At 43.1% G+C, this 20,857-nt stretch overlaps 1 protein-coding gene across 1 annotated transcript in view; it reads right to left on the bottom strand.

Annotated features, from left to right (window-relative positions):
* PDE11A (phosphodiesterase 11A) overlaps positions 1-20,857 on the bottom strand; it is a 219,634-nt gene that overhangs the window by 114,930 nt on the left and 83,847 nt on the right. The window contains exons 3-5 of the mRNA XM_048484470.1: positions 9,384-9,473; positions 7,189-7,329; positions 1,553-1,617 (exon numbers count right to left, since the gene is read on the bottom strand). Of these exons, the coding sequence (XP_048340427.1) occupies positions 1,553-1,617; positions 7,189-7,329; positions 9,384-9,473 (296 nt within the window). The remainder of the gene's footprint in view (positions 1-1,552; positions 1,618-7,188; positions 7,330-9,383; positions 9,474-20,857) is intronic.

The following is a 20,857-nucleotide window of genomic DNA, read 5'->3' as shown; positions in this document are numbered from 1 at the left end:
CGGAACAGGTAACACAGATGTCTCAAATGGATCTCCTTAATTACTTCTGAAACAGAGAATTATATGGATATGTTTCTCAAAATCTATCTCTCCTAGGTATTGTTCTGCTGCTGATAACCACAATTCCACTGAGCCATTCTCTGTTGATTTAGCCAGTTCTTTGGAAAAATGATCTAAAACTTTTTGTTGCTGTTGTTATGGACAAGTGTATTTGCAATGATTTTCAAGTAAGCGCAGCCTCCTGAGAATACAAGGAGAAGTGTGCCCATCTGGCCACGCTTAGTCATACTAATTGTGATGGTTTCCTTTGCTAGAAACACTCATAGGATTGAGATGTACACCTGAGAACAGTAGCGAAGCTGCTTTGCCCTCTCTATTTTTACTGAGCGAAACAGATCTTATCATGTATGGTTCATGGGATGTAGTGGGTTACAGGCCTGTCACATCTAAGCCAGCTTTCACACTATTAATTGACACTTCTCTACAAACCGCCTATCAAACCCTTTTGTCTTGTATCTCACGTAACTTTTATCAATGCTCTCCCACAATTACAGTATAAATGAATATAATGCATGCAGGTATCTAAGAACAAACACACATGCCTGTGAAAACATATCTGAAGGCCAAACATTAAATCTGAAACCTGCAAACTAATTGACCTTTGTGAATCTGACTATTTCTTGAATGGGCAAGAATATTGGCACTTTTCTTGTGGGTTTCAACTTTTATGCAGCTAACATAAGCAATTCTCTGTTGAGGCGTCCTGGGCAAAGAAGACATTGCCTTTAAAGATGGAAAATAATAATGATTTTGACAACTGGGCAGTGGTGGTGGTGGAGTGGGAGAATCCAAAACCTAACCAAAGTAATAAAATGGTGTGAGCAGGGAGCGGGAGAAGGCTTGGTTCATGGTGCTTATCACTAACCACATGAGCAGGCACAGTGAATTGTCCAGAAACATGTTATGCTGCAAAACTGCAGAAAATAAGTGTGATTGATGATGAAGAGGAAACCATGTAGGATATAATTAATTGTTAAATTCATTCCTAACATCATAAACAATATCTAAGAGGAGGAGTTTATGGTTCCCGAAAAACGACATTCTGCATAGTGACTGCATTATTAACAATGTGCATAATTTGGGGGAAGAATTATATTTTCTTAGATGCAGCATATTGTAATTTGAGAACATGAAAATGTTCAACACTCTGCAAAAGAAGACAATGATTAAGGGAAGTTGTATATGTGTTCAGCAAATGAGTAAACGCACAATAAATATTTTATACAGGAAAGCTCTACATTTGGGCTTCCTTAAAAAAAAACCCACACAAATAATTTCAAGCAGCTTTTTCAGCTAAATCTAATAGCTGAAAAGTTTTCCTAAACTCTTTGGAGAGAGTGATTTTGTCTTTAGCTTCAACTAAGGATGTTTTGACATTTATTGTAAGCCACGTGGAACCAAAAGGAAAGGTAGGATATAAACGTTTTAATGATTAATTAATTAATTAAACAGGGTGAACAACTAGTTTCAGTATAAATATATGAAATCTAACCTGTTCTCAGTATCTGCACTGCACTTTGGAGACATCAGCTCAAACGATTTGGTAAATTTCACCACCTGCCAGAAGGAAAAAAAAAGAGTAAAGACGTATATATAGATGTAGATATATGTAATGAGTTTCAGCTTATGTAAGACCAACAGGCATCTTCCAACACACAAGATGACAATAGCACACCAGACCATCCTACTTGGCATCATGGGACCAGATTTTAACCCGCAACCAAGTGTTATGGCTCAGTCTGGTCTAGGTGGAGATCCCTCAGAGGAAGACTCAGATGGAGAGGACAGCCTGACCAGTCACTAGTCCCTGTAGGACCAGGTCCAGAGGTTCTGGCAGAGCATGCAGGCAGGGATCCACAGTCAGGTCCAAGCTCTGAGATTCCCCAGCCAGGGTCTAGCTCAGTGGTTCTCAACCTGTGGCTCGTGACCCCTTTGGGGGTCAAATGACCTTTTCACAGGGGTCGCCTAAGACTCTCTGCATCAGTGTTCTCCATCTGTAAAATGGATAAATGTTAGGGTTGGGGGTCACCACAACATGAGGAACTGTATTAAGGGTCACAGCATTAGGAAGGTTGAGAACCACTGGTCTAGCTCTAATGAGCTTTACAATGAGCCAGAAGGGACCCTGACAGCCCCTTTTTCCCATTATGGCCTCCCAGACCACCACAGCCACCAGCCAAGCCCAAGGTGAATCTCTCACATACTTGAGTGGCACAGGACCATAATAAGTTCCGAGTGTATCTGGTCAAGTATTATTCTCATATTTCATCCTCCCCACCATTTTATTTGTTGACACACCAACATCTTCATAGGTAGAGGTTACAATTTTTTCCATACTGGGGCCAACAACTTCTTCACCCCAGCATACAGCACGCCGTTTTCAGCATTGGTTAAATAATTCTGAATGAATTCCAACTTCCCAGACAAGTGTTAGAATCACAACCCTGGGGCATATCTCAAGTTCACTGACCTTCTCTTAGCATTTTTAGCATTGTTGTTATCCCATCAGTAGTTCTTTCATTGTGAAACATACTGATAAAGGAATAAACATTCCCCCCACCCCAGGCATATATTTATGAAAGCAGATGGATGACACCCTATAATGTTAAATCCATTGCATGAACTTCCCATACATTCCATGCACTGAAGCATAAACAACCCTAAATATAGGACAGGACATTTGGAATGAATGTGAGCAATTTGAAATTTAGATCCCATCACAGCCAGTTAAATGATGTTTAACAGTCTTTGGGAACAGTCTTTTGTCTAACTCTAAAGACTTGAAGAGATACTGTTGGTCAAAGTAGATAATGCAGGACTTGAAAGATTAATAGTCTGACTCAGCATAAGGACTGCAATGGTTCTTTGTATACTATAGAGCACACTAGTGCTTTCAGAGGAGGAGGAGGAGGAGAAGAGTTGGATTTATATCCTCCCTTTCTCTCCTGTAAGGAGACTCGAGGGGGCTTACAAACTCCTTTCCCTTCCCCCCTTGTAACAAACACCCTGTGAGGTAGGTGGGGCTGAAAGAGCTCAGAAGAGCTGTGACTAGCCCAAGGTCACCCAGCTGGCGTGTGTTGGAGTGCACAGGCTAATCTGAATTCCCCAGAGAAGCCTCCACAGCTCAGGCGGCAGAGTGGGAAATCAAACCCGGTTCCTCCAGATTAGAGTACACCTGCTCTTAACCACTACGCCACTGCAGTAGAACTACAAAAGAGATGGCTAGAGTGCTTATTCTTCTTTTCCCTTCCTATTAAGGAGTTCCTCAACAGTGATTGGCTTCTATTTCTTCTCTAAAGCAGCCCTGTGTGAACTTTATTCCCAAATCAGCGCCCCCCCTCCCCAATCGATGGCACAAATCAAATTTTCCAAGGGCCAAAATACACATTATGTTTACTCACTGGATGACTCTGGGTTTCCCAAACTCAACCTGTTTTCCCTGCAGTCACACACCAGCCGCAGCAATGTTATTCTACAGATCAGAGGGAGTCTTTTCAGGCTTGAACTACTACATTGGGAGAAGGGAGCTTTACACCATTTTCAGCGTGAAAACAATGAGATTTGTGCAGGGAAACCAAGTTGGGTTCAGGAAACCCAGACCGATTACCCACAGCTAACTCTTCCCCACCCTTGCCTCACTCTGGCGCAAAAGTCACTCCAGAAGTGAAAAGTGAAAGTGAAAGTGAAAAGCACAGGCGGGGCAAGAGGAAGCACATCGGGACAAGATTTTTTGCCCCGACATGCTTCTACTCCCAGTGCGTGCACAGGGGAGACACAATTTCTTGCTGCAACACGCTCCAGCTACTGGAGTGGGTATAAATGGGAAGGGTATAAGGGTAGGAAGGGTATAAGGGTGGGAAGGGTATAAATGGGAAGGGTATAAGGGTGGGTATAAATGGGAAGTTCTCACAATGGAGAGATGTGGGGAGTGGTGTCCCCCAAGGATCCATATTGGGACCAGTGCTCTTTAACTTATTCATAAATGACCTGGAAGTAGGGGTGGGTAGCGTGGTGGCCAAGTTTGCAGATGATACCAAATTATGTAGGGTGGTGAGAACCGCAAAGGATTACGAAGAGCTCCAAGCGGACCTTGATAAATTAGGTGAGTGGACTAAGAAATGGCAAATGCAGTTCAATGTAGCAAAATGTAAAGTGATGCACACAGGGGCAAAAAATCCAAACTTCACATACAAGCTACAGGGGTCAGTGCTATCAGTCACAGACCAGAAAGGGATTTGGGCTGCCTTAGTTGATAGTTCCATGGGAATGTCAACTCAATGCATGGCAGCTGTGAAAAGGCAAACCCTATGCTGGGGATAATTAGGAAAAGGAGTTGATAATAAAACTGCAAGGATTGTCATGCCTTTTATATAAACGTGGTGCGACCACACTTGGGAGTACTGTGTCCAGTTCTGGTCACATCTCAAAAAGGATATCGAAGAGATAGAAAAAGTGCAGAGAAGGGCAACAAGGATGATTGAAGGATTGGAGCACCTTCCTGATGAGGAGAGGCTGCAGCGTTTGGGACTCTTTAGTTTGGAGAGGAGACGTCTGAGGGGGGATATGATTGGAGTCTATAAAATTATGCATGGGGTAGAAAATGTTGACAGAGAGAAATTTTTCTCTCTTTCTCACAATACTAGAACCAGGGGGCATTCATTGAAAATGCTGGGGGGAAGAATTAGGACTAATAAAAGGAAACACTTCTTCACACTACGTGTGATTGGTGTTTGGAATATGCTGCCACAGGAGGTGGTGATGGCCACTAACCTGGATAGCTTTAAAACGGGCTTGGACAGATTTATGGAGGAGAAGTCGATCTATGGCTACCAATCTTGATCCTCCTTGATCTCAGATTGCAAATGCCTTAGCAGACCAGGTGCTCAGGAGCAGCAGCAGCAGAAGAAGGCCATTGCTTTCACATCCTGCATGTGAGCTCCAAAAGCACCTGGTGGGCCACTGCGAGTGGCAGAATGCTGGACTAGATGGACTCTGGTCTGATCCAGCTGGCTAGTTCTTATGTTCTTATGAGTGCAGCAGCTGCCCCATGGATAATCGTCCCCAGAGTCATCTAGTAAATAAACATATCCTGTATTAGGCCCTAAATCCAAATAGCAATTTCATGTTTTTTACATATCTGTTCATTCTGTAGTCTTCCTTTCTTGCTGAGACTCAAGGCAGATTGCAGGATATAAATCAGGATAACCAGACAGCAGAAAACAACCAATGAACACCACAATTGGATTAGGATCATGGAATCAGAGAATGAAGCAAACCAATTATTTATGGGAAGGTCTACTGTAAACAATACAGAAGTGGGATCATAGCAAAGTAACAAAGTATCACAAAGGCAAGGTATATGGATCTACCTGGTTGCACTAATACAGGATGTCCAACTCTGGCGCTTCAGATGTTGATGGACTACAATTCCCATCAGCTCCTGCGGCATGGTCAATTGACCATGCACGCAGGGGCTGATGGGAATTGTAGTCCATCAACATCTGAAGCGCCAGAGTTGGACATCCCTGTACTAATATAAATATGCTCCAAGCCTTCACTCAAGAGCTTAAAAAACCAGTTTTTAAAAAATCTACTATTGGCAAAATTGAATGAAGGCATAAGGTGAAACAATGATACATAATATAAAAACCTCTGCTAACAAATTTCAGAGAAATTTACTTTAAAGCCTGAAGAAGATAATTCCAGATTAGACAAGCAGACAGACATTTCCACACCACACAATTAATTGTTGGTAGCTGGGGAAAAACCCACAAGTAGTTAATTTCAAAAATATCTTGTGTTTTTTAATCATCACAGTGACAGAGTCCAACTGATGTCATTCGTTCCAAGTGAGTAGGAAATCGCCACAGGCGACAGGAGTTTGGCCTCTGTCCAGTCCTGTAAGTTTACTAAAGAGAAGCATGATTTTTTAAAAAATCACATCAGAAACAGCTTGCTTTATCTCTTACATGGCTCATGATTCCAGCCCCTGTCAGCATGTATTAACATTCAAGGAAGATAGGAGCCTAGTTCAGCTACAGTACCCCATATCTATTCTGTCTGCCTCTTCCAGCCCTGCAGGCATCCTTGGGATACACTCTGACGCCAGCATTTGCAGTAGATGTCTGGCCTGCAATTCACTTATAAACCACACAATTAGGTAGATAAAGGCAAGCAAGGCCATCAGAACTGAGGGGAGGTGGCTGCTGCTGTCATGGTAAACAGCAAAAGTAGTTCAAATCCCCTAACGCAGGAAGATTTTCTTATAATGAAGCACGTTCTGTTTCAGGGACTACATTTTTTGTTACCATTTATGCTAGCAGCGGTCAGGATGTACACTGAGACCGCTGCAGAATAAGGAAGCAAATTCCTGAAGCAGCAGAAGGGACAGAATGCATCTGAGGAATTTCATTTTAAAATGTTTCGTGCATTAAAAGAAAGGCCTCCTGAAAGCGGAATACTAGCGCAACAGGGCATGAGATGGGCCGGATCATTTCTTCTATTGTGTTAAGTCTTTTAGATGTAGGGAATTATTTTTACATGAGGTAATATTCCAAGACAACATGCCCTACACACAGTTAAAAGTCGGTAGGTAGATTTTGACTGTTCGTGGCCAAAGATTAACAAAACATGAATTATGGAACACACACACATACATTTTTCAAAGGGGGCCCAACCCATTTTAATTGGCCCGTGCAGAATGGGCCAAAGCGTATCAAAGAAATTCTGGCTTTAGAATCAGGTGATCTTCTACTTAGTTTGTATTTCAATGGAGATTAAGAAATCGCATTGTGGAAAACTCACAGTAAAATAAGTTAAATTCTACTACTATTGACCTGTCTACATGACAACTTTATACTGGTTTTATATCAGTTTAATCATTACAAGGCTGTCTTCCTTATAAGCTTGGGGGCTGTAGTTTGCTGAGGTTGCAGAAAATTCTCTGTTTGAGATTTCTGGCCCCTCACAAAGCTACGGAGCTTCGGGAAGATGCTCTGGGAAGATGAAACTCTAAATTGGTATATTTAACAAAAATCTTGCATCTTAACAAGAGCTGTAAGACAGAGCACAGAAAAGCAAAAAACATGCCTTTTAATATACGATATATTTTCAAAAAGGACTGCTTACCGGAGATTCAATGTCCTCAAGAAGCAATACTGAGCAACGTTCACACTTCAGTAGAGTTTGGGCTCGGTGCATAATTTTCTTCACAATTTTCTCTAAGTCTGTCTGTTCCTCAAAGAGATCATTAACCACCTCGAGCAAGGCCTGCATGTACAGATGGAAAGCTGGGTAATGAATCAGTGCCTGTGGAATTTTTGTATCCAACAGTTATTAATTTTATACAATTTCTCACAAATTAAATTCAGCTGCAGGAGAAGGGAAAAAGCCTCATCACAGATCCTGTCCTTATCACAGATCCTGGCCCAGTTTCAGTGAACTCAATGAGACTGTCGAAGGCTTTCACGTCGAATAACATATGTTGTATTTCTCGAAAGGTTTTAGGTTTTTTCCTGATTTGGCAGCTCTGGTTGGTATCTAGATTTGATAGAGGCAGTGGGAGTTGAGTAGCCCAGTGGGTGGAGACAAGGTTTCCACCCACCCTGACACTCCAACAGATATATACTCCACTTGCTTTCCCAACATCAGATCCTCTGAAGATGCCAGCCACAGACGCAGGCGAAACGTCAGGAGAGAATGCTGCTAGAACACGGCCATACAGCCCGGAAACCACACAGCACTCAATGAGACTGTTGGTTCCCAGTGAGGAGCCACTTCAAGGTTCCACACAAGTGATTTAAGATATCAGAAAATAACTGAACTGATTCTAGAATAGACTGTTCCATGTTAACTTTAGAGCCCCAAATTCTGAGATCCAGTGTGGTGTAGTGGGATTTGACTTTATTTATATTTGTACTGTGTACTTTCAACATAGAGCCAGAGCCATGGTGAAAACAGCTTTCGATATAAAACACTGTAAGGAAGGTTTTTTTAAAAAAAAAGTTTTCAAAATGGAAACTCTGCATAATTCCAACAGGAAATGATTTATATTTCAGCCTTAAAACGTTTCATTTGCGCTGTGCGGGATGGACCAAGACATTTTCTTCAGTCCCAGCAGACTGTGTCACTGGAGGAAAAAGAGAGTGCCTGAAATGTGAGTTCATTATTTCTCCATTCCCAAGCACTGCAGGGCCAGATTCAACTGGTATGGCACAGGATGATGAGGGGCCTCAATCTTCCCTCCTACATCATTTTCCCAAGCTGAAAGAACTGTAGTGGGGTGAGAGACGTTTGCCCCACTGTGGGGCTCCCTGTGTTCTAAGTGCAGTGGGGGGGGGGGGGGGGGAGCAGCCTGTCTCCTGCCATTTCAGCACAGGAAAATGGCACTAGGAAGAAGGCTGAAACCCCTCCTTGTTCCATGACACACTTCTGAGCTAAATCTGACCCCACAGAATATTAGTTCTTTGACATATTGGGTTGAGTTGGGGAACCCATGACCTACCTCATGTCACACATATTGTCCAGTTGAACCCTTATACAACAAGGTTTTTACTTTGGCTAAGAGAGCAAAACATTGGCCTTTTCAGCAAAAGTCAATGAAAATGTTTGCAAAACATTTGCAAATGTTTTCAATACCCCCGTTCGTTCGCACTCACCCCCTTAATACGATTCCTGGCTGTCATTTTGTGCTTATTCCGTATTTTTTTAGTTCTCCGTGGATTTGATGCTTTGATGCTTCAAAGCCCTGTGCTACAACACTTCGTAGATCATGCATTCAAAGCTTCAAAGATACCACCCCAAATTTTTTTTAAAAAACCTGATGAACATAAACAGGCAAGGTGACAGAACAAGCTCAAAAAACGGCACCAAGGAAGATGTCCGGAGACTGCAGAGAGGCTGGGGAAATGGTTTAAAAAGATACACACAGCAAGCCAAAACATTTTCAAACCTTTCAACAAAAGAATCGCTGGGAAACAGGAGGGATTTTTAAAAATTTCATGCTGGAAATAAAACATTTGGGGCCAAAAATCGTTGGAAGCTCCTCGGAGGAATAGTTTTATTTCCTTCCTAAAAACGTTTTATTTTGGTTGTGTGGAGAAGTCCATGAAATTGACAGCAAAACGCAAACACTGATCAGCCAAACTGTCTATGTTAAGTGTATCTTCCCTGTGGAACGTTCACTAACCAAAGCATCAACAATTTATTGGGAAATAAGGGATGATTAATCTGCAAATGTGTATGATTATGAGTAGCTGATACATAAATGAAAGAAAAATATAAAAGTAATTGGGTATTGTCCAAGTTACTATTTTGTACCTTACCCTGCTTCTATCATACTCCTTCCTGGAAGCAGCGAACAGCTGAGCATTAGAGATGGCAATCCCACAGAATGGAAGATACATTTCCATTACCTAGTGCAAAAAGAAATGGCAGGTTGTTAATAGAATTCTTCTAAAAGCCTAGTTGTCTTAGTTCTCATTGAGATGGTAAATCAGTACCTTGGCTGTACCACTTCAGACTGAAAATGCTCATGTGAGTGAATGAATGCTTTTCTACAGGAAAAACATTCTACATGTTCTTAAGTCACCTGATGACAAAGTAGACATTTCTACCAATTCTATCTTCGCACATCATAATCCCACTTTGCTCTTATGCATTTCTGAGGTTCCATAAATCACTAGAAGCAAATCTCAGAACATGGGACGAACAACAGAGAAGGAGGCGATTTTGTTATTTTAGAGATTGTTGACGACTCCTTAGTTCTCTCACTTTGAACATTAGTCCTTCTCTAAGGTTGCTTTCTTCATGGGGGCTCATGCAGACATACTCTGTTTACTAGCAATATAAGGAATTGAATTCTTGCAGGAGAGAGGGGAACTTGGCTGATACTTTCTTCCCAATCTAGTTCACTGCACACCATGCCATTTCTATGCTTGTTCCATTCTGCCAAATACTTATGAATTAAGTTTTTATTTTAGAAAGTTCAGGCCACAATATTTTTGCTCATATTTCAAATGCCACAATATTTTTTTTAAATCAAGAAGATGATGTTGTCACAGTAACAATTATGAAGGACCGAAGTCAGATGAGAAATCATGGAGGGAAAGCCGGGGAGTGGGACAAATAGAAAGGGAAGGAAGGAAGGAAGGAAGGAAGGAAGGAAGGAAGGAAGGAAGGAAGGAAGGAAGGAAGGAAGGAAGGAAGGAAGGAAGGAAGGAAGGAAGGAAGGAAGGAAGGAAGGAAGGAAGAAGGAAGGAAGCTACTTTCCTCAGTCAGCACTAGAAAGGAATTGTGCTTTGATTTCTTCTTTGTGCTATGCACTTTCCCTGTCTCCAGATGGAATCTGGAAGAATGTATAGAATGCTTGTTTGTTTATATTTTTTATTTATACCCCACCTACCCCTAACTTCAGGGATAGGGCAGGATATAAATATAACAAATAAATAAAATAAATACACTACAGGGAGATTTGGGGCAGCTAATAACAGGGGTGTGTGTGTGTATAAACAGTTAAAATAGATTAAAATCCCTAAGATAATATAAATAATAAAGATGGTACCCTAACAGTGTAATCAAGATCGGAGGGGGGGGGGTACCACCTGGGACAGCATGGTGAAGGCAGCGCCACACCACCTCCAAAGGGGCTTCAGGCAGTGCAGAAAGGAGGGAAATTTGAGAACCCTTCTGCTGCCCGAATCACTCCGTAGCTGGTGTAAGTCTGCAGTCATGGAGGGCAGCGTTCCCAGGCTGGAACACTAGTGGAACACCCCAGCTGCCCCCTTCCCCCACACCAGCATCTGCTCAAATGCCAGCGAAGCCCTGTGGCTGCACCCCCTTCCAGGCTAGCCTGCCATGGACCTGTTGGGTGACCAGGAGCCAGTGTCTTTGCTCTATATGCCAGCACGGGTGCCCTTTATGGCAACAGAGAGGGGGGGGGGACATGATAGCGCAGCCCTCCACTACTCCCAAACCCCATTTGCCCTCCCCACTTGGACTGGACTATAAGCTCCCAGCAGATTCCCAGTACAGAATCTTGGATCACCAAGTTTTTGTTTTGTAAGGAGAAGAACCATATCCTGCCAAACCCCCAGGTTCCAGCCTCAGATGCCCAGATGTTGATCGACAGAGTTTAGGGGAAAAAATGTATAGATGTAATCTTTGGGTTATATGACTGCTTTTATAAACTGTTACACAGAATTCATTGTTCTGGACTCACAGCTGCAAGGTGTGTAGCACCTTAGAATTCAGATTAATGAGATTATCCTGTCAAATCATCTGAACATATGCTGCATTGGTTCCTGGAAGCCATTCCCCCATCAAAATTAAGTCATTACTCAACCACCAGCCTTTTCAACCTGCAGTTCTACAAATGACACACAATACTAGCCATTCCAGGATTATATGCACTTCAATATTGTTATCAGGAGAAAAAACTTTGGTTACAGACTGAAAAAAAACCCCACTAAATAGCCCAGTACTTGACCCTGTTCACCTAAAGTACTCCAAATAACAACACTAAGTGCTTGAAGTGTAAAGCATTTATATAGCACATTCATCATTTCTGTGTCTGTTTCTGTGTCCGTGCATAAAACACAACAAATGTGTAAAAGCATGGGTACTCCGCTTTAAAATTCAAGATTTTCATATCACCTTCGCCCTGTCCAGTCCTTACAATGGTCCCATATGCATAAGACATGTGTAATTTTCAGCTTCGGTGCTCACCATCAGAAATCGTGATTTTTGAGGTTATAAAGCTGGAAAACATGGACATTGCCCTATTCACACAAATTGGCGCCATGAGTTTTGGAAGGATCACATTTCATGTACTAGTTTATTACATGCAGTTGGGGGGTAAAATTTATAATAGAGATTAAGGTCTACTGTAGTTAACACAATTGAAATATTTGAAGATTGTAGCATACTGTGTTTCTCCTAAAATAAGACAGTGTCTTATATTAATTTTTGCTCCCAAAGATGCGCTATGTCTTATTTTCAGGGGATGTCTTATTTTTCCACTCCACAGCTGCATGCTCTGGTGTTCTGTTCGACGGGCATGCTTCCAAACAAAAACTTTGCTACGTCTTGCTTTCGGGGGATGTTTTATATTTATATTTAGCACTTCAGCAAAACCTCTACTACGTCTTATTCTCAGAGGATCTCTTATTTTTGGAGAAACAGGGTATGTCTTGAGAATGCTGCTGTAAGGACAAACTTTTTATGCAGGTTTTCATTGCATGTCAAGTGACCCATGCAGCTTTAATCTAATGCTACAGAATGACACGAAGGAAAATGGGTACACACAAGCTTTCAGATTTTGAAGACAAGAGTCCATCTGTCACTCATGTAATATATAACCATGTATCTTTTAAAAACTACCAAGAAAAATAGTTGCTCAAGACGTAAGTTATTAGACAAGTTCTGAGGTGTTTCTTTTTTTTTTGTTTACCATTTGCCAAAAAGAATTCAGCATAAAACTCAGCTTTAGCTGACACGGACAAGAAGCAAATGTACTAATGTTCCCAAGTATGACTTTAGAGGAGGAAAAGCATGACTGAGACTTTGGGTACTTCCGCACATGCAGAATAATGCACTTTTCAATGCACTTTGCAGCTGGATTTTACTGTGCAAAATAGCAAAATCCACTTGCAAACAATTGTGAAAGTCGGAGGTGTTGTGGGGTTTCGGGACTGTATGGCCATGTTCCAGTAGCATTTTCTCCTGATGTTTTGCCTGCATCTGTGGCTGGCATCTTCAGAGGATTCCGGCCACGAAAGCCTTCAACAATAAATGGTGCAAGTCAATTGAAAGTGCATTACTCTGCATGCATGAAAGTGCCCATAGATTCATCTACACAGATATCAAGGGGGAAGTTCTGTCATGCCGCAAAGTCAATGGGCAAATTACCCTCCAGAGGGCCATGAAATCACATGTTAATCCAAGAGGAAATTTGAATGCTTTGAAGAGCAAATGCAAAAAAAAAAAAGCTGCCATTATGAGACCAGGAAATTCCTCAAATATAATTGACCTGCCTTAGAAGATGATTCAGTGTACAAGATCCCCACAATAAGATATTAATTTGAGCTTCAAATATGTATTCAAATCCAAATAAGTTGACCTAGTTCCCCTCTATGAATCTAAATTGTATAATACATTCTTAAGTTCTAACCTTGGACACATATGTATTCAGGAAATTATCATTGTTTTAAGTAAGGCTTACGTACAGTGTAACTGTAACCATAGTTAGCAGGCAAATAATTTTAATACAAAATCTTACATATGAAACTATATAAGGTTGTCATGGTTGGCCTTAGCAAGATGCCTTAGAATAAAGGTGTCAAACATGCAGGTTGGGGGGCCAATCCAGCTCCTTGAGAGGGCTTGAGCCAGCTGAGACACCCCCCTCCCCATCTCCTGGTTTGGCCTGGTGAGCCCACTACCCCCCCCCCCCTCTGCATTGTCAAACCCATGATGGGATTGCCAGCTCTGGCACTCACCACCATCCTCCACCTCCCCAGTGCCATTCTGGACTGGCTGCAGACAGACAGCCCCTCCTCAGTGCTGATCTGGACTGGTGAACCTGTTGTAGGTTCGCCAGCTAGGGCAACCACCCTGTCCATAGTGCTGACAATCTCCCCAGAGCTGTTCTAGACTGGTGAGCCCACAGTGAGCCCCCAAGCCCAGCCCAACCAAGTCACATTTATGTTATATCCAGCCCTCATAACAATTGAGTTGGGCATCTCTGCCATAGAATATCCATGATGTCCTGACTGATCTGGTTTTTGAGAACTCAGAAGTCTCCATTGTGACAGCCTTGCTCAGCATTTCTGAATACAGACTGTGGAGTTCTCAAGAGGTCATGTTATCCTCATCTGAAGAAGTTAGTCTTGCTTGTTGAAATTGTTTACGCCAACAGTCACAACATCCTAGCATGTTGCTCAGCACAGCTTTGTGGAAAATGTCACAAACGTTTAACTTAAAAAAGGAAGTAGAATCAACTAGGAGGACAAAGTGCCTGAAATTATGCCAAAGAATCTAATGCACTCTATGCTTGTACCTTAAAACTTTTCACTTAATTTTTAGAGATATGCAGGAACTTGAAGAAGGGATCTCATTTCCCACTCACCCTAATTTTTCTTTTCCTTTCCTGAAAGCCCCCCAGCCTCTCCCCTTTTCCTGCTTCTCCCCAACAGCCAACCTATATTTATCTGCTCTGTCTTCAGTTTTATCTCCCCCTCACAGCAGCCTTTACCTGGGAAAAGTATGACCCAGTTGTGTGGTGCTAGTCACTGGGCTAATCTGAATTCCCCAGATAAGCCTCCACAGCTCAAGCGGCAGAGCGGGGAATCAAACCTGGTTCCTCCAGATTGGAATGCACCTGCTCTTAACCACTCTGCCACTGCTGCTCCTATAGTGAGTCCAATGTGGCTCCCTGTCTGTTCCCCTCGCCCACGGCTTTCAGAGCAATATGGCTCACCTCAGTGAGACTGGCATGGTGTCCAGCCTCTGCTTCATGGCTATATGCTTCTCCCCCCATCCCTGCCCTCCTTGGCCTACACTATCAGTAAGCCTGGAGCAGCTCTGTCTCTGCTCCCAGTGAGCAGATATGGTCTCTGCTGCCAGACCTGCTGCTATCTCCTACCACCTCCCATTGCCTCCAGTGCCTGCAAGCCCAGCAGAGCTCCAGCAAGCTCAGCATGGTCTTCAGTCTTGGCTGCCAGATCTGCCACGGCTCCCACCAACTCCACCATCACAGCCACCGCTGAATGTTCAGACATGGGGACATTTAAACTCTTCAAATTTTTAAATCTTCAGATTTTTCTGAAAACCTGGGGAGTGTTCCAAGTTTGCAGAACTATCTGTTTTGGGTAAATGTGGCCCCAATCCATAATTTAGATAGGGCAACACTTCACTATTTGTCATGTAGACGACGGCATGCTTTTGTAATAAAAAAACACAAAAAGGAAACAAAGGGATTAAACTACAGTTCTTTCCAGAAGTTGAGGTTTACCATGTAGAGATAAAATGTAAAATGTTATTCTAGATCCGGTTGCTATTTTGTCTGAAAGGGGCAATGCGCATGCTTTCAGCCTCAGTAAACACATCCCAGAATACAGCAATCTGTCCAAGGTGAACTGTTGTTCCCACGTATGGCTATGGGACTTGATTCCTAGCCCTGACTGGGTGCTACTCTACATTTAACAAGGTATCACCTTTGACAGTCTAGATTCCACTGTGTCTGGCCAACAAAGCCGTATCTAGGGAAAATGTAGCCTCGTGCGAAATCTGAGTTTTCCACCACCACCACCCTCCCGTAGGGGCAGCCACCTTCCCACACCACGACCAAAAAATGTTTTCTTGCATCAGGTCTTGAAGTCAGTGTATGGACCCAGGGGGAAGGAGGAGAAGTGTGAGGGGCGATTTTCAGCCCCCCATGTGACTAAATGCCCACAGCCCAAAGACATTTGACCCCATATGTCCTCCTGGGCAGTACACCCCTGCTAACCCACTCTGTTGTCTCCATCATGCTGGAAACAGACACATAAAAACACATGCTTATTCCACAATTTCTTCCTTGTCAGGATATTTTAATTATGAGAAACAGAGAATCACATTCTAATGCAGACAGAACTCTGAGCCCAAACATTCTCCTTCTGCTTAAAACATGTTATATGGCATCATGTACCTGTATATGTATCAGTCTTGAGAATCTGTTTCTAGGCGTCTTGATCTATCTGGACTACCGCATGAGCTGAAGACTTTTATCTCACTCAACAAAACTTGGGGCCATGCCTCCTTTTGCGACTTCACACTGTTTGTTTTGTAAATAAAACAAACAAGAAAAAAGACATGTTGAGGGGGTTTTTTTTTGTTTTGTTCTAGGAAACTGTCTAAAAACCCAAAGCCTAAAGAGATGTTTCAAACCATGAGAGTTTGCCACAAGGACTTGCAACTGTACTGTAGCTGCTAGATCCCAATGACAATTCATGAGTAAAACCACAGCACAGCCCGGGGGACAAGGGGGGGGGGTGTTAGTTACTCCACTACAATTCCATTGGGAGCCAGTATGTGCACAGCAATACTTCCACATCCTGAGTCTCCAAAGAGAAACCAGCACTTCCCCCATGGCTGTTTCAGCTGCCAAAATCCACACAGAAGATGGCAGAAATTTTTCCTTCTCCTAAGCAACAGTTCCAATTTGCACTGGGCCCTCCTGTATACTCACTCACAAGTTCCCACTAGGAAGAAGGAACTGTAGCATAGGCTGCAAGTCCTCGTAGAGACCTGGTGCAGTTTGTAAGGTTCGGTTAGATTCTCAGTGGCGTGATGTTGTGTTCAAATAAAGAACTGCCCCCCCCCCCTTTCAAATAAGAATCCCCTGCCGGTTCTAAGCAACTGGAAACAGATGGAACTGCAGGACTTTCTTCTTTTCTCTTTCAACACTTCTGCTGCCAAGTTTAAAGAAGCATTCTGCTGAAGAGCAAATAATGCAACAGAGAGAATGGCATTTCTTTTCCAAGATTATCTTGTTGTAAACAAATTACAGAGCGTTGTCACCCATGCAAGCTCGCATATTCAAACAATAAGTTTAGTGATGCTGCTTGCCTTCACAAACATTTCCTATACCACTAAAAATAGATGCAATATGTTCTACTGAGATTATGAGTCCACAGACTAAAAATCAATTGCAATATGGTTAGGTGTGAACACTCAACCAAATCACATTACGTTCTGGCATCTGTGTTGTGTGTGTCTGGCAATGCTTACAATCAAGGCCTCTGATCAAATCAGAGCATGACAGAAGTTTGTCCTTCACAAACATATTTCTCAGGGGAGGCCACCATTTTGAGTCTGAAACCACCCACTGTTGCAGGTTTAAACGGTATGAAATTGGAAGCCATGGGCTCAAAATCCAGGGCCCATCACTTCCATAGTAATACCAGCATCTTGCTCCAGTTCTCCTTTATCGATGGGTGCCTTCTCCCAAATCAACGAAAATATTACTTTACTATGCTGCTTAAATAACTATAAATAAATTAAATTGTACCCAAAGAGGCTAAGGAATTCCACCAGCCCATCCTTATCCTTACAAGCGATGAATAAGTGGGTTTTGGGTTGCAATCTGGGCACTCGGTCTCGAAAAGATTCACCATCACTGGAGTAGGATGTGGAGTAGGACCCTTATTGGTGGAGGGTTCATTTTCGGACATTCCATCCCTGCCCTGAAGAAGCAGTGCCTTCCCACTGCTGCTCGGGGCTCCAAAAAACCCCTTTCTCCCACCCCCAGCAAGCCGCCCGCCCTCTCCCGTCCCTGCCCTGGGGCAGTGAAGCCTTGCTGCTGCTGCTCCAGGGCGTCAAAAGCCCTCACACTCCCCCTACCCCTAGCAAGCCCTCCTGGTCCCTACCTGCCCTCACCCCCCGCCCTATCTAGGCCTGCTGTATTTCTTACCCTACAGCGGGCTTTACTGCTAGTAGAGAATAATTTGTACCATAATACAATCTAACTGAATTTTTATCATTAATCAGAAAAAACTGTTTGATGCCACAGGGACCTTTTCAGCAGTTCTGGCCTTATCAGTTCCAACAACAACAACAACACAGCGAATTGACATTAAAAGCCTTGTCAAAGTGTTGCCCAGTAAAATGAGTCTTTCTGAAAACAAAATCTTCGAGTTGTTTAGATAAATGACACTTAGCTGACATTTGCTGCTTTCTTAGTTTCTTCAAGAATACCTGACAACCTGTTCAATTTTTAAATGTGAATGCTATTAGCATATTTTAGTATCAATCAGCAGGATATTATAATAGCCAACAACAACAAAACTGTGGATTATAATCTTCGCTGTACAATATTAATGTCTCTCCAACTCAGTTCAGCTCAGCTAATGCAGAATGAATGGCACTGTACCAAAATAATACTTATGACTTCTTGACGGGACAAGCAAATACTTTACTACAAAACAGGCACGTTGCACTGCAGCAACTTCCTGTTGTGCCTTCACATCTTCAGGAAGCGTTCTGAGACCCTGGCCACGCTCACTTCCTCAATGCTGTAGAGTAACAATGAAAAAGGACTCTAGTAGGAGACCCAAATAATATTTCAGCTTCAGGACTGCCACAGACCAGGGTTTCTCGTGCCTCTGACATAAAAATTACAGCTTCAAAATATTTCACAACAATTTTTAAAAATCCCTAGATCTATAGGCGCACCATGGATTTATCTGGCGCTGGGGGTTGGTGGCTGGAGGGAGCAGCGGGGGGATACATGAGGTGAACACCAAACCAGCCATGTGCTACCCAGTGGGCAGAAATGTTGCAGGGGTCAGTTCGGCAAGTGGCAACCACGTCAGTGGCTGGGGGGAGGGGGCATAGTCAGGGGTCAGCGCAAGCTTAAGAAGTTTGGGGGTTGTGGCAGACCATTAAGCCACTTGCCCAAGAGTGGGCGGGTGGCTGGTCTACACCCCCAGTGGCAAGGGGGAACACCAGGTAAGGCCACCACCCACATGAATGCTCCCTTTCCTTTGCCATCTCAGTGGGTCCCCCCAAACAGGCTTGCTGGGGATAGGGTGGTTGGGTCGGCAAATGTACCAGTCACTTCAGATCTATCCCCACGGTGCACCTTTTGCTCCAGTGGTGTTTGTAATTAATAAACAAGTTGTGGCCAGCATTTTATCCAATGGACGGTGTGTGCTCACTTTTACTGGGTCTGCCTCTTTCTCTACTCCTCTCTTGATCCCCCCCCCCCCCCCCCCCGCCCCGGTCGATAACAGATTGGGAACGGGATGAAGGTTTTAACTAATTGGACTGTCTTACTACTCTGTTCCCCACTCCAAAACGGCCTGTCATTAAGCCTGAAAGGATCCTTGTCCCCCTTTTCCTTTCCTTCTACACTTCAATTGTAACTCTATGAACTAGCGATTTTATCTGTGTGAAAATCTATTTTTTTGTGAGTGCACTAAAAGCACATGGTCGCAGGGAGGGTTTCTACTGGAGTGAAGCAAGTCAGTCGCTTGCTACTGCCTGACTCCTGGGGTGGACCCACTGCTTTTAGCCATAAAGCAGAGCTCATTAGAAAGCCGACCCTGAAAAAGGTTCACAGGTTGCCTGTGGGGCTTGCTCCTGCAGCATGCAAATGGTACTCCAAGGGTAGTTGAGCTTAGGAGTTCAGTGTGAGAGTCATGGGGGAGCAGGAGAGAATCCCTCCAGTACAAGTTTCCTGAGAGAGACATACACCAGCCAGTCTCTAGCCTCTTGCAGTTACACAAAGGAAGGAGCTAGAGACTTGCATTTTTCCACACAAGTCATTTACAACATATCTTACTGCCAAATGCTATCTTTTTCTGTTGAATTCCACACATTTCCCCCCTCCATTTAGGTTTCAAAAATGGTTTTGTTTCATTTTTCCTCTACTATTCCCGCAAGGACTTTAATGGTTTTTTAACATCTGTTTCCAAGGCGGCTTTCCTTGAGCATGTAATCAAGTTGAAATGGTCTTTATTTCTCCACTCCACCAAACACCTGGACTTCATCCATTCCCTATGTAGTTACTCAACCTCCCCTTCAGCCATTTTCTCCTCCCCCTTCTCCTCTGTTTCCAAAAGAATTTTTTTATCTTGGTCATATCAAACTAATTGTGAGCAACGCTGAAGAACTGGAAATTATGCTTTAAAGAAATACAATATAAAGATATCAATATAGTAGTATTGCTTAGATAGATCTCTCCCACTGCTCTTAGGTTAGGCTAACTACATTCCTTAGCAAATTACCCAGACAGGGAGCCCCTCAGCCCATAGGGCCTGGTACTGTTATTGGAAGATAACCCTTTCCAGGTCATGCAGAGATAGCCATAAAACAACCTGAATGTCCCAAACACCCCGTCCTCGCCTTCCACCAAGCGTCTCAAGGAACTTGATGACCCTTACTGTTGTTACAAGAAGTACCCTGCAATACGGTGATAGCCGGAGCAGCCAGGATGCTGTAGAATGCTGTTCTCACATTCACTTGGGTTAGAAATGCGCTGCTTGGGAACTTGTACCAAATGTTTGACTGTGAGGGATAGTTTGTTGCAGCCTAAAATCACTACGCATGTAGCTCTGCTTTGATGTACCCTAAAGAGACCCTTTAAAAAACCCTGGACCTTTCTCACAGTTCGGGGCAGCTCTCATTTAGGTGGGATCTGTGTAGAAATAAGCTCTGCTTTTATTCTGAGTAAGACTTTTGTCTGTGTTTGGGAACCTTTGCCTCTCTTTCTTCCCTCTGGCTTGAGGGGAGAAGAGTTCCCTTGCCCCTTGGCCTAGGTGGCTGTAACGGAAACTCTAGATAGAGAGGCAGCTCTATTATAATCATAATAATAATAATTCTAATCTGAATCGTGCCTACATAATGATGTAATGTTGAGGCAGAGATACAAAAAAGCAGAGTCAAGTGGATCAGTTTTGTCAATTTCATATTGACCTAGCAATGTAACACCAAAACAGAGAGCAATTGGGGGGGGGGGGGTGTTGCACCAGCAGTAGAACACTGAGAAGTTGGGGTGATTGAAAAGAGTACTAGGAGTAATTGCTGCATGTAATTAAGGACTGCTGAGGTAATCATCGTACATTACTGCAGATCAAATTTGGTTGGAAATTGGAATTCTTCGTGGAAGTGGGTGGCTACATGCTTCAGTTCCTTCAGATAATGGCACCTACGCCATTTTGGCTTCCATTTTGGGTTGGTAGTTCTCAATAGCAAAAATTGAGAGGCTGAGGCATTTTTGAACTGCCACTCCAAAATGTAACTGTGCAGTAACACCTCC

This window comes from Sphaerodactylus townsendi, linkage group LG02, assembly GCF_021028975.2.
Source record: "Sphaerodactylus townsendi isolate TG3544 linkage group LG02, MPM_Stown_v2.3, whole genome shotgun sequence".
Taxonomy (NCBI): domain Eukaryota; kingdom Metazoa; phylum Chordata; class Lepidosauria; order Squamata; family Sphaerodactylidae; genus Sphaerodactylus; species Sphaerodactylus townsendi.
Note: the sequence above shows the minus strand (reverse complement) of the source record. Positions and strands in the feature narration are given on the sequence as shown.